The sequence below is a fragment of the Pelobates fuscus genome, chromosome 13 (assembly GCF_036172605.1).
Source record: "Pelobates fuscus isolate aPelFus1 chromosome 13, aPelFus1.pri, whole genome shotgun sequence".
Classification (NCBI taxonomy): Eukaryota; Metazoa; Chordata; class Amphibia; order Anura; family Pelobatidae; genus Pelobates; species Pelobates fuscus.
The window spans coordinates 108,401,067-108,413,633 of NC_086329.1; the positions used below are offsets into that span (position 1 = coordinate 108,401,067).

A 12,567-nucleotide genomic window follows, 5' to 3' on the forward strand; every position below is an offset into this window, starting at 1 on the left:
AGTTTCTGTGTCCGATTTTAGTTCCATGAGATTCATGCCCAAACATCCTTGCCTGCGTTCATGCAAACAAAAAAATGGGTCGCAAGAGAATACTGAGAACGGGCAGCAGCTGAAATAGTCTGCCCTTCGGTCGGTCCCCGCTCAGTTCTCAAGCTGTTTTTTGCTCATCTTGTGCCATTACAGAGAGAACTTCTCTGAAACATATCAGACTGGTCCCACCCATACGGGCAGTCCAGATCCGAAATGCCAGCAAGTTCCCTCTGCACGAGAGACACAGCAACCCCAGACGATCGTTTCAGCCTTGTTAGGCATCATCAGTGAGGCATAGCTGATATCTCCCTAGGCACCGTGAGCAAGGGGTCCACTTCTGGATTATCCCTTTAAACTTGTGGAGAGTAAAAAATGGGTCGCAAGAGAATACTGAGAACGGGCAGCAGCTGAAATAGCCTGCCCTTCGGTTGGTCCCCGCTCAGTTGTCTGCACGAGAGACACAGCAACCCCAGATGATCGTTTCAGCCTTCTTCGGTCGGTCCCCGCTCAGTTCTCAAGCTGTTTTTTGCTCATCTTGTGCCATTACAGAGAGGACTTCTCTGAAACATATCAAAAGTGCAAGAAAAAAACTGTATACAATACAGAAAATAGGGCGCCACTTATCACCATATATGAAAAAACTGGATATAATTACCCTCCAGCAAATGGGTAGGAATATTCATGTGGAGAATGTACATATGGAAAATATAAAAGAGAACATCATAGTGCAAACTATTTAATATATAAGTAATAAAAAACACATAAATTAAAAGACTCACAAACGGTGTGGCACAATTGAAACAATCAATATGTGCAAAGATGCTGTTGCCTTAAATAGGCTAAAACTCCCGGTCTGGCAGTCTGTGGAGGTCTGTGCAAAACTCTGCAACAAATAACGACTAGTTGATTCACCATCCGCTGCTTCAGATCTTCCGGTTAGTAGCTGCTCGACGCGTTTCGTCTATTCTTGTTTGTTCAGACTTTTTCAAGAGCGTATCCGTCTTCTCCCTGTTTCGGTGTTTAAATATGCCGGCCGGCGTCTTCGTTGTGCGATTGCGCATGCGCGACCGGGCGCCAGCTTGATGACATACCATCAGCTAACTTCCGTCGCGCATGTGCGTTCCACCATGGAACGCATACAACCGAAACTTTATTGTTCTAAGCATCAGGGGCAACACTCGAACCTAATAAAATAAGATAAAGTGTGCCCCAATGCTACAATATATCGGCTGTGCATATAAAAATATCTTGTAGACATAAAGATGAAAAAAGGAATGGGAAATGAGGGAAAGAGAGGGGAAAAAACATATGTGCATGCAAATATCATATGTACAGCCAACATATTACCCCAGATAGAACCGAAAAACAATTGACAATATTTCAAAGGAAAACACAATAAAAAACAATAAAAAACAGTAAAAGATATATATATAGAGAGAGAGGACATCTTTCGAGAGAACATCAGTCAAGAGGATATGGTATTTTAAATTATCATCCAAAATCATCATCCAAAAGGATATAATATTTTAAAATGACACAATTTCTAAAAAGCACAATTTGTAACGGCATAATTTTTAAAGTGACGGGGCTTTAATAACAAACTGCTGTAGAAAAAAATCAACATATTGAAAATGTTACTTGTTAAGGATCCAATCCCGCTAATTATCGGTCTTCCCGGGGGTTTTTCTAATCTCTTATGATTTTTTGGCAAATAATAAAAAAACTGCCATTTTAGGGGATTTTATAAAGAGATAGTCAAACTCATCTTTGTTTATTACTTTATTTTCAAAACCTTTGTTTAGTAGTTCCAAGAATTGTTTCTTGAAATTCTCTATGGGATTTCCGTTTAAGATTTTATATGTAAGACTGTCCCCCAGAATCCGCATGGATTCCTGCATGTAATCTTCTCGGTTTAAAATAACTATGCCACCCCCTTTGTCAGCCTGTTTAATAACCAAATTAGGGTCCTCTTTCAATTGTTTTAATGCCATTTTTTCTTTTTTTGAGAGATTCTCTTTTCCATTATTTTTCGTTAATTTTTCAAATTCTGATAAAATCATACTACTAAAAACTGGTATAAAATCTCCCTTTTCCCATGTTGGAAAACATTTGGATTTGTGCTTCAGGTCTGTATGTACTATTAAATCCTCATCTTGATTAGATTCTACATTATTTCCTGCACATATGCGAATGTATTTTAATGCCTTTATGATTGTATCTTTTAATACTAATTTTTGTTTTTCTTTTTCTTCCTTCCTACATTCTTTTGTGTCCTACACTGAGCCAAATTGCATGGTTTTTTAGAAATTATGGATTTTTTTACGTCGTCTAGTATGATGTCTGTTTTAAAATTGAAGATATGAATTTAAGCCCTCTTTTTAAAATAAGGTTTTCAAAAAATAAAGAATGGATTTTTTATTATTTATTTGCATTTTTATCTAAAAATGTATTATTTAAAAAAAATGTATTATTTAAAAATGTAGTTTATTTTATAACTATGTCACTTTAAAAATTATGCCGTTACAAATTGTGCTTTTTAGAAATTATGTCATTTTAAAATATTATATCCTTTTGGATTATGATTTTGGATGATAATTTAAAATACCATATCCTCTTGACTGATGTTCTCTCGAATGATGTCCTCTCTCTCTATATATATATCTTTTACTGTTTTTTATTGTTTTTTTATTGTGTTTTCCTTTGAAATATTGTCAATTGTTTTTCGGTTCTATCTGGGGTAATATGTTGGCTGTACATATGATATTTGCATGCACATATGTTTTTTCCCCTCTCTTTCCCTCATTTCCCATTCCTTTTTTCATCTTTATGTCTACAAGATATTTTTATATGCACAGCCGATATATTGTAGCATTCGGGCACACTTTATCTTATTTTATTAGGTTCGAGTGTTGCCCCCGATGCTTAGAACAATAAAGTTTCGGTTGTATGCGTTCCATGGTGGAACGCACATGCGCGACGGAAGTTAGCTGATGGTATGTCATCAGGCTGGCGCCCGGTCGCGCATGCGCAATCGCACAATGAAGACACCGGACGGCATATTTAAACACCGAAACAGGGAGAAGACGGATACGCTCTTGAAAAAGTCTGAACAAACAAGAATAGACGAAACGCGTCGAGCAGCTACTAACCCGAAGATCTGAAGCAGCGGATGGTGAATCAACTAGTCGTTATTTGTTGCAGAGTTTTGCACAGACCTCCACAGACTGCCAGACCGGGAGTTTTAGCCTATTTAAGGCAACAGCATCTTTGCACATATTGATTGTTTCAATTGTGCCACACCGTTTGTGAGTGTTTTAATTTATGTGTTTTTTATTACTTATATATTAAATAGTTTGCACTATGATGTTCTCTTTTATATTTTCCATATGTACATTCTCCACATGAATATTCCTACCCATTTGCTGGAGGGTAATTATATCCAGTTTTTTCATATATGGTGATAAGTGGCGCCCTATTTTCTGTATTGTATACAGTTTTTTTCTTGCACTTTTGGTTAAGGGATACAGGGAGTGCTTCCCTATTTATAGTGGCTTGCCTGCACTAAATTGATAACCAGTTTGTGTCACTATCCACTTTTTAGTTTATCTGAAACATATCAGACTGGTCCCACCCATACGGGCAGTCCAGATCCGAAATGACAGCAAGTTCCCTCTGCACGAAAGACACAGCAACCCCAGACGATTGTTTCAGCCTTGTTAGGCATCATCAGTGAGGCATAGCTGATATCTCCCTAGGCACCGTGAGCAAGGGGTCCACGTCTGGATTATCCCTTTAAACTTGTGGAGAGTAAAAAATGGGTCGCAAGAGAATACGGAGAACGGGCAGAAGCTGAAATAGCCTGCCCTTCGGTCGGTCCCCGCTCAGTTCTCAAGCTGTTTTTTGCTCATCTTGTGCCACTACAGAGAGAACTTCTCTGAAACATATCAGACTGGTCCCACCCATACGGGCAGTCCAGATCCGAAATGCCAGCAAGTTTCCTCTGCACGAGAGACACAGCAACCCCAGACGATCGTTTCAGCCTTGTTAGGCATCATCAGTGAGGCATAGCTGATATCTCCCTAGGCACCGTGAGCAAGGGGTCCACGTCTGGATTATCCCTTTAAACTTGTGGAGAGTAAAAAATGGGTTGCAAGAGAATACTGAGAACAGTAAACAAGATGGCCGCCACCTCGTGGTCATCCATAGGAATTGCGGCCACACAGACTAACACTTAGAACACTGCGGTGGGAATTGTTACAAAGTATCAATTAGGCTTAACAAGCTCCAGGGTGGACTCCGGTCCATGCGGCTGTTCGGTTTCCGAACCATATAGTTCAAATACACGAACAGAGACTTTTACATTATATTTCACAGGGTCCATAGTCTGTGGGCAGGAGGCTGGCAAGCAGGCTCCCCCAGGAACTCGTGGCAGACTCACTGGAAAGGGGGAGTTTGTGACACATCTTCCCCCTTCCGGGGAGACTATTCAGACCCCAGACCTCCAAATGGTCTAGGTCTGTCATAGTCTGGTGGCCTTTCCCAAAAGGCGTAGTTGTCCAGAAGGCCTCCTGCCACAAATGCCCATTTGTATACCCAGTGTCCTGCTGGGAAACAACCTGGATGTGTTCTTCTCCCAATAACACACTCTGCCACTGGGGAGGAAGGATGACACACTTCTCTCCCTGTGATGCATACTGCCGCTGGGGAGAGGGACCGACTGTCCCCACTCCTAACATCTCCCTCTGTGTTTGGAGATCTGTGCCGGCTCTGTCCCATCTCTACCTGCCAACTGGGGTGTTACGGTTACCTCCAAGCTAGCTGAAGGCTGGACCTCTTGGATATCCTGGTTCCCGAGTGTGGAGAGAGAGAAGCGCCGTTCCGTTCAGCATAACATAAGAATCCTGCGAATATAAAGCAATCCCACTAGCTATGGTACAGCTAGGATACTCTTGTTCCCACAAAACGAGTCGAGGCTGCAATTTGAGGGTAAAAACTAACTGGCTTTAACGGCACATAGACATCGCTATTTATGCAAAACCCCAGGTCCAGGGACAGCCCCCTCTGGACCTGATGGGATACAGGGACAATACAAATAGTCGACCAATAATATTACAGTGTATCGTTTGAAATGGTCCCCGCCCAGCTTGGAGATAATGACTCTAACGGTTATGGCAATTTAATTATCTCCAAGCGCCCAAAATCCCACCGGTTATTAGAACAGGTAAAATAGTATAAAAATACATAACTAACATTTTAATAGACACATTTTATATTCTACCATTCGTTGGATAGCCCAGATCTGAGCGCAGCAGATAGGCGAATAGCACTCAGATCTCACGAACGGTATAGCCAGTCTTTTCAATACAAAGTCCTTTCGTGCCTTTTTGTCCTGAACACGAGATGGCGGCCATGTTTTCAGGCTTGTGAATAGAGAGTGGGACCTGGCACTAAAACCCCTGGAGCGAGTAACGGATAAACAGTTACGCGAATACCGCTCAGTGGATGGTTGTCCCAGCCCTTCGTGAGCCGAACAGAGACCGCCATGAAGGGGGGTGCTTAGCTTGCGTTTAACCGCAGACCCAACGTTCTAATTGGGGCCACACGCCTGAGTGTAGGTGGTCCTCGTTCGGGAGTCTTTCGGGAGTTTCAGTTTGGTGAATTATTATCCGAACGAGGCCATCCTGAGGCAGTCAATTCGGCTTCTGGTTAACTGCAGACCACAGTTTCCCGGTGGTCAATTGGAAGCACACTCCGCTTGTAAGGTGGCCGGCCGTTCGGTTGTTTTAGAGATGAAAAAGGTTAAGTGGCGGCACACTCCAAGGACCGGGTGGTCTTTGTTCGGATGGACGAATACATAGTCCTGACTGTTTGTGTAATGTGTTTTATATGTTATAACTACCGAAACAGAGTATACGGTAAAATAATCAGGGTAATCCCGTAACAATCTGTCGAACATGGGGGTCTTCCCAGGACCAGGACCAGTCGATAAGGTCTTCTATCTCTGGGTCTGGTTTGGAAGTAGGTGGTACAGTGTCCGGGTCTCCTGATGCCAGGCTTAGTTGCTGGGAAGGAGGGACGAAACTCAACGCTCCCGGTGATATACAGTCCATAAGCCCCATCATGTCAGAGACAGGCGGCGTTACCCAGTTAAATAGGCAAGCATAGTCCTGCTCGAGCTCCCACTCCAAGTTGGCCAGACAGGACAGGTCTGGCTGTATGGCAGCAATCTCAGTAAGGTCCCAGTTGTCTACACACAAAACAACAGGAAGTCAGCGCTAATTAACAGACAATATTTAAATGGGCAGCAACCCAAACGAAGGAAACCCCTCAGATCCTTCAACAAATAGAGAAAGCAATACAAAAAGATGGAGTAGGGTTGCCCCAGAAGAAAGTAGAATAAAATAAAGTTAAATAGTCCCAAAAATCTCACTACAGCAGCAATAGATAGTCAGGGATACTTGATAAAATGTAGATGAGTAGACTCTGCAATAGCGATAGGTACGTCAGAATGTCTCGGGATGTTCGTTATATGGAAAACAGAGAGAGTGTGGCGGAACCAACCTCGCACTGTGCATTGGAGGAGCCTGGTTGCCCGCCTGCTCCCCTTAGACTATGGACCGGCATTTAAAAACAGTATTTTCCCTGCAGGAAGGCTTATTCGTGCCTGTCTGCCCGGTGCGTTCAGTAGATTTAATCTACCGAACAAACTAACGAACGGCCGACCACCAGGGACTTTCGGATGTCTTCAATTGGCCTCCCAGAAGCGGCGTGTGCCGTCAATTGACCACTCAGTAGCTGCGGTTAACCGCAGCTTAATTGATTGTTACCAGGTGGTCGGGTTGTGCATAACTAACACAGGGTGGCAGCATTCTGCGCGGCCAGCGATGTTCAGTCACAAATTCATGGAACTAAAAACGGACACTTATACTAGCGAACACCGCTGAGCCGCCAGCCTTTACTGCTTCTAGCTCCGGTCATTTAGTTGAACGCCAGATCAATCGGGACTTTAACTATGTGAAGGCTTTAACCCAAATAGCTGTGCCATGGAGCCTATTCGTGTAATAAGAGACTTTGGCTCCATGGCAATTGAACTGTATGTGTGACATCTGAGCGCCATTCGGTAATAATGTGTGCTCAGATCTAAGCTATCTGGGGATATGTTACATGTGGGTATTGTATGTAATAAATGTAATATTGTATATTTTAATGTCTTTTTACTGTCCTTGGTCTGCCATGTGGTTAATGGAGTCTTGCCTCTGTCCTTGGAGATAATTGGATTACTTCCCAATTATCTCCAGGATAGAGAGGAGGGATTACAATGTATTGTGGGGATGTTTTTACACTGTATGTCTGTAATTGGTCAGTGTCTGTCCTGTATCCCAGTCTTCCATCTGGTCCCCTAGTGGAGTGTCCACCAGGTGGGAGACCTGCATAAAAGCCGGGCAGGTAGCCCCAGTAAACTGAGATTCTGCTTAACCATCAAAATGAAGTGTCATCTCGTTATTGGGGGAATTGGATTGTATGCTGATTGCCAGGAGTGCCGATTGTATGCTTTTCCTGTTTGGATGTTTCCAGTGTTCGTGTGTTTCGTGTTCGGGAGTTGGAGTATTCGTGTGTTTGGAGTTTTGGAGTTTGGTGCTTGTAGTAGCTGCCTGTGCATCTGAAAGGGGAATATCGCCTAAACGTTTTTTAACCTCTTGTGTGCAAAACGGTCTGTTACACAGAGGCAACCAATAGTGCAATAAGTCTAAACACAAAGTGCAAAAATAGAAGGAGGTAGAAAACACATTTAAAAAAAGCTATGGCCAGCTCTGGTATGAAGGGCATACAGCGGTATAATCCCCGCTTATGGGATATATGAAGAGAGTCCGTCTATCAACACCGTGTGGTCATCCAAGGCTCCAAACCGGAATAGAAAAGGCAACAATAGTGCTCTCAATATGATAAAAAATATGAGCAAAACTAAATAAAATAATACACACAAGCATAGAGCAGAAGCACTGCTCTATTGGTAAAGCGTTGGTGGTATGATCTCCAAACCACCAAAAATAATAAAAGTGCATAAAAATACAATAAAAAGAAGATTTGGCACAGCAAAGTAACCAAAAAAGTTTGACATAAAATAAACAACAAAAAATAACCATAACGCGTTTCACCGATATAGGCTTTTTCAAATGGTATAAAAACATATAACCTTGCTAGTAGGAGTTTATATAGGGCAAAAGTAGTTTGAAATTGGCGCCAAAATTACATCATAGGCTGTCCTCCAATTAGCAAACATCAATACTATATACATTATAAATAAAGCAAACAGTGATACATATTGATTTATATAAGCTTGTGGACCAATAGCTGCAACATCTAACATCTGCCCCTGGGGTTGGAGATCTGGGCCAGCTCGGTCCCATCTCTACCTACCAACTGGGGGTCTTCCCAGGACCAGTAGATAAGGTCTTCTATTTCTGGGGCTGGTTGGGAAGTAGGTGGTACAGGTCTCCTAATGACAGGCTTAGTTGCTGGGGAGGAGGGACAAAACTCAGCGCTCCTGGTGGTATACAGTCCGTAAGCCGCATCATGTCAGAGACAGGCGGTGTTACACGGTTAAATAGGCAAGCATAGTCCTGCTCGAGCTCCCACTCCAGGTTAGCCATACAGGACAAGTCTGACTGTATGGCAATGATCTCAGTTGTCTACCCGCTCGGATAGACCAAAAGCGAGCACTGTCGCTCCTCTGTACCTGGGAGATAATTGGACCAGGAACTGTACTAATCTAATCCAATTATCTTCAAGTACAGAAAAAAATATTTTTTCAAAACACCCCAAAAGTGACCTAAAAATAGATAAAACCCCTGATAGCCCTGATCTGGGTGACCTACATATTCAAAAGTCACCCAGATCAGTTCAGGAATTTGATTGACCGACCGCCCGCATGGTCCCATGCCCAAAACAGTTCCAAAGAATCAGGGCTAGCGGTCGGTCTAGTTCAGTCGTTTTTAAACAAACAAACTACCGAGCATAGTCATTGGTCTTACCCTGGAGCTAGTTCTCCTTGTTCAGACGAACAGTGCCCTTCTAACTTGTGTAGAACCGAACACAGGCGATGATGGAAGTCCAGCGGTGTTCGGGAGTTTCTGTGTCCGATTTTAGTTCCATGAGATTCATGCCCAAACATCACTGCCTACATTCATGCGAACAAGATGGCCACCACCTTGTGGTCATCCATAGAAATTGCGGCGACCCAGACGAACACTTAGAACACTGCGGTGGGAATTGTTACAAAGTATCAATGAGGCTTAACAAGCTCCAGGGTGGTCTCCGGTTCGTGCGGCTGTTCGGTTTCCGAACCATATAGTTCAAATAGATGAACTGAGAATTTTACATCATATTTCACAGGGTCCATAGTCTGTGGGCAGGAGGCTGGCAAGCAGGCTCCTCCAGGAACTCATGGCAGACTCACTGGAAAGGGGTAGTTTGGCACAGCCAGTTTTGTGTTCGGACGAGGGGGGAAGACACGTGTCCAAGTTAATTTTAGGAATGGTTGGCAAGGATCCAGTTGGGAAAGTTTGCTGTATATTATATTAATATGTTGAGTTAATAATATTTATTGGTATTAAATAAAGCTGTGGCCTGTTTGTCTTGTATCTAGTTATTAATGGGTAAGTTGATATATGAGTAAATGGGTCTCAACCTACACGGTCCCCACTACCTTTACACAAGGGATATGCAAATCATATATACAAATATTACATGATGTAAAACTGAAAAGCAGTGTTTTATAAATAACATATTTACCATTTGGTGGTATTAACCCTCTAACATGTACTTTACTGGTTTCCATAGTGATTGCTTTACTCTTAGTACTTTATATAATCTTCCTCTACTTGTTTTTAAACATATTAAGAATTCTACAAATTGAGCTTTCCACCTGCCAAGAGTAGCCACTTGTGGTTGCTGTATCCTCTTCAGTTATGACTCCTTCATAAGGTCCAAAATGGGTTCCTTTTGGAAGAATTGTGGCCTGATTCCAGACTCCAAGTCCTGCACGTGGAATGCTGGAGAGTTTGATTGTCATTGCAGGCGGTAGTGTAAGTGCAGCTCGGTTTTCCTTTCCTAATTCAACTGCAGAATCTTGAATGAAAGATGGGGCTCCATGAACTGGACATTTCTTGATGAAAAAAGACTGACATTCTTCACAAACTAGGAGTACAATGAGGCTAGAATTAATATCTCTAACAAACTGTATCCATTATTGATAAACAACTGTAGCATTGGTATTTATGCAATTTGTATGTCATGGATTGCCAATCACAGAGCATAAGGCAAATCATACCCAACATTCCTATAAAAGACAAGTAGACCATAATGTTTTGTCAAGGTGTGTATGACTTGCGATATATGTTTTGGAGAAATTAACTCTCTCTGCAGGTTAAGGGGTTACCTATATTTAAATTATAAAAAATACATATTGAAAAAATGTTCACCAGCTTAACTGAAGGAAAAATAGAACAGAGAAATCCTAACAGTAGTAGTAACTTAAACAAATTGCACCCATTACCAACCCATAAATTAAATGTAAATGCATTTTTATTAGAGTTTAGGATATTTATAGTTTCTTTCTTTATTTGTGAATTCCAGTCATAGATTAACATATCTGTCTGACACGGTCCATACGAAGGGAAATTTCAACGTTTGAGGAAATAGTAATTTAATTTAATCTAGAAGTCAGCATTTTTTTTTTTAAGATAATTTATTTTAATTTGACACATATACAAAACATTTTCCATCCACAGTGAAAATCACCATTTTCTTCATAATGCATAACATATATAAATACTGTATTGCAAGATTCTCAATAATAAATATTCCAACTCATTTCACTTTTAAACAGAAATGTTATCACAGAGATTTATCCCATGTAACATTATAATGTCATTGCCAAACAAGCTTATATTATATTTAACCCTTCTCTTTTAAATCCAAGTGCAATATGCACAATTATATATAAACAGCATTGTTTCATACTTGTGCATAAAACACTTCAATGTTGGCTAATTTGTAGAAGTCAGCATTTAAGCATAAGGACAGTTGTTGCTAATAAACCACAGAAGGCACAGTAGGGAGCTAAGTCAATATGATTGGTGGAATTCGTACAAAGTCAATTACGGGCATTTCAAAGCTCAGTGTGGGGTCATTTACTACACTTGATCTTGTGCAGAATTAAGAGAATTGTAAAGTACGGGCCATAACAACAGTGCTGCAAAAGATAAATTGGTTGGAAATGTTTTCTGTTTTGAACTAAAAATTGCAATTCCCTTGTCAATTCACTGCTCAGTTGACACCCCCAAGTTGTGTTAAGATTATGAAGACTAATTTGTACAACTAACTACATATTCTCAAGATGCAAGAACCATTATCAATAGTTTGCTATTAGGGCTAATACCTGCTGACCCAAATAATCATTCTCATTATAAGAGACTTGTAAATAACAAATTGATAAAATCACACAAAGAATAACAAAAAAGAAGACGTACACAAATAGTCATCGTCCTGTGGTTCCTCTATTTCTATATATAATTTTCTTGCTTTACTTCTTAAAGAATATGTACTGCTGCCTGGTTTGTCCACTCCTTGATTCTCTGAAACCTCTTTAGAAACTAAATAAAGAAACAAAGAAAATATATATTTTGCAAATGAGTCTGCAAAGACTTCTACAGAAATTTTCGGAGTTATATACGTTATTGCTGAATACACAACTGGATAGAATTATGTAATTCTGAAAGGTATGTAAACAATAGTTTGATAGATTGCCATTACATGTAGTATATCTCTCAAATGTATCTACCTGTCCCTGTCTTCTTGCTAAAGTTACTCTTTATTATAAAATATTTTAGAGGAGAATCAGTTTCTAAAGAGTTTAATGGAAATAAATCTTATGTAGGATTAGATCAGTTTTCTAAAAGGTAGAATCAGATAAGATTTAAATTTTTCATGGTCTTGGTATTATGGACTAGCATCATGGGTGTCCGCAGGGAGGGTGGGGATGCCGGACATGGTGTTACACCCCAAATTCTCTACTGGTCGCCATAGCCTGACGCGAGGTCCACTGACGGCGCCGCTCTCTGCCTTGCACTGCTTATACAGGAGGGGAAGTGGGGCCCAGCGGAGCAGAGGAAAATTCTGCCCAGCTGTTAGAGAGACCCCACTTGCATACCACAGCAATTAGAGTATTCCTGAGGAAAGAGTTGTCGGTGCAATTTGGTGTTGTGGGCCTGTGGCACTGTATGTGTCTCCTAGTGCTGTGGCGGCAAAAAAATCTGGCCTTGTGGATGCAATCTGGTGCTGTAAAAAGTGCAATATATATATATATATATATATATATATATATATATATATATATATATATATACACTGCTCAGAAAAATAAAGGGAACACTTAAACAACACAATGTAACTCCAAGTCAATCACACTTCTGTGAAATCAAACTGTCCACTTAGGAAGCAACACTGAGTGACAATCAATTTCACATGCTGTTGTGC

General features: G+C 41.0%; 1 protein-coding gene across 1 annotated transcript in view; it reads right to left on the bottom strand.

Annotated features, from left to right (window-relative positions):
- Positions 1 to 12,567, bottom strand: part of LOC134582695 (histone-lysine N-methyltransferase PRDM9-like) — a 78,342-nt gene that overhangs the window by 39,465 nt on the left and 26,310 nt on the right. The window contains exons 6-7 of the mRNA XM_063439340.1: positions 11,562 to 11,684; positions 9,956 to 10,227 (exon numbers count right to left, since the gene is read on the bottom strand). Coding sequence (XP_063295410.1) covers positions 9,956 to 10,227; positions 11,562 to 11,684 — 395 coding nt within the window. The remainder of the gene's footprint in view (positions 1 to 9,955; positions 10,228 to 11,561; positions 11,685 to 12,567) is intronic.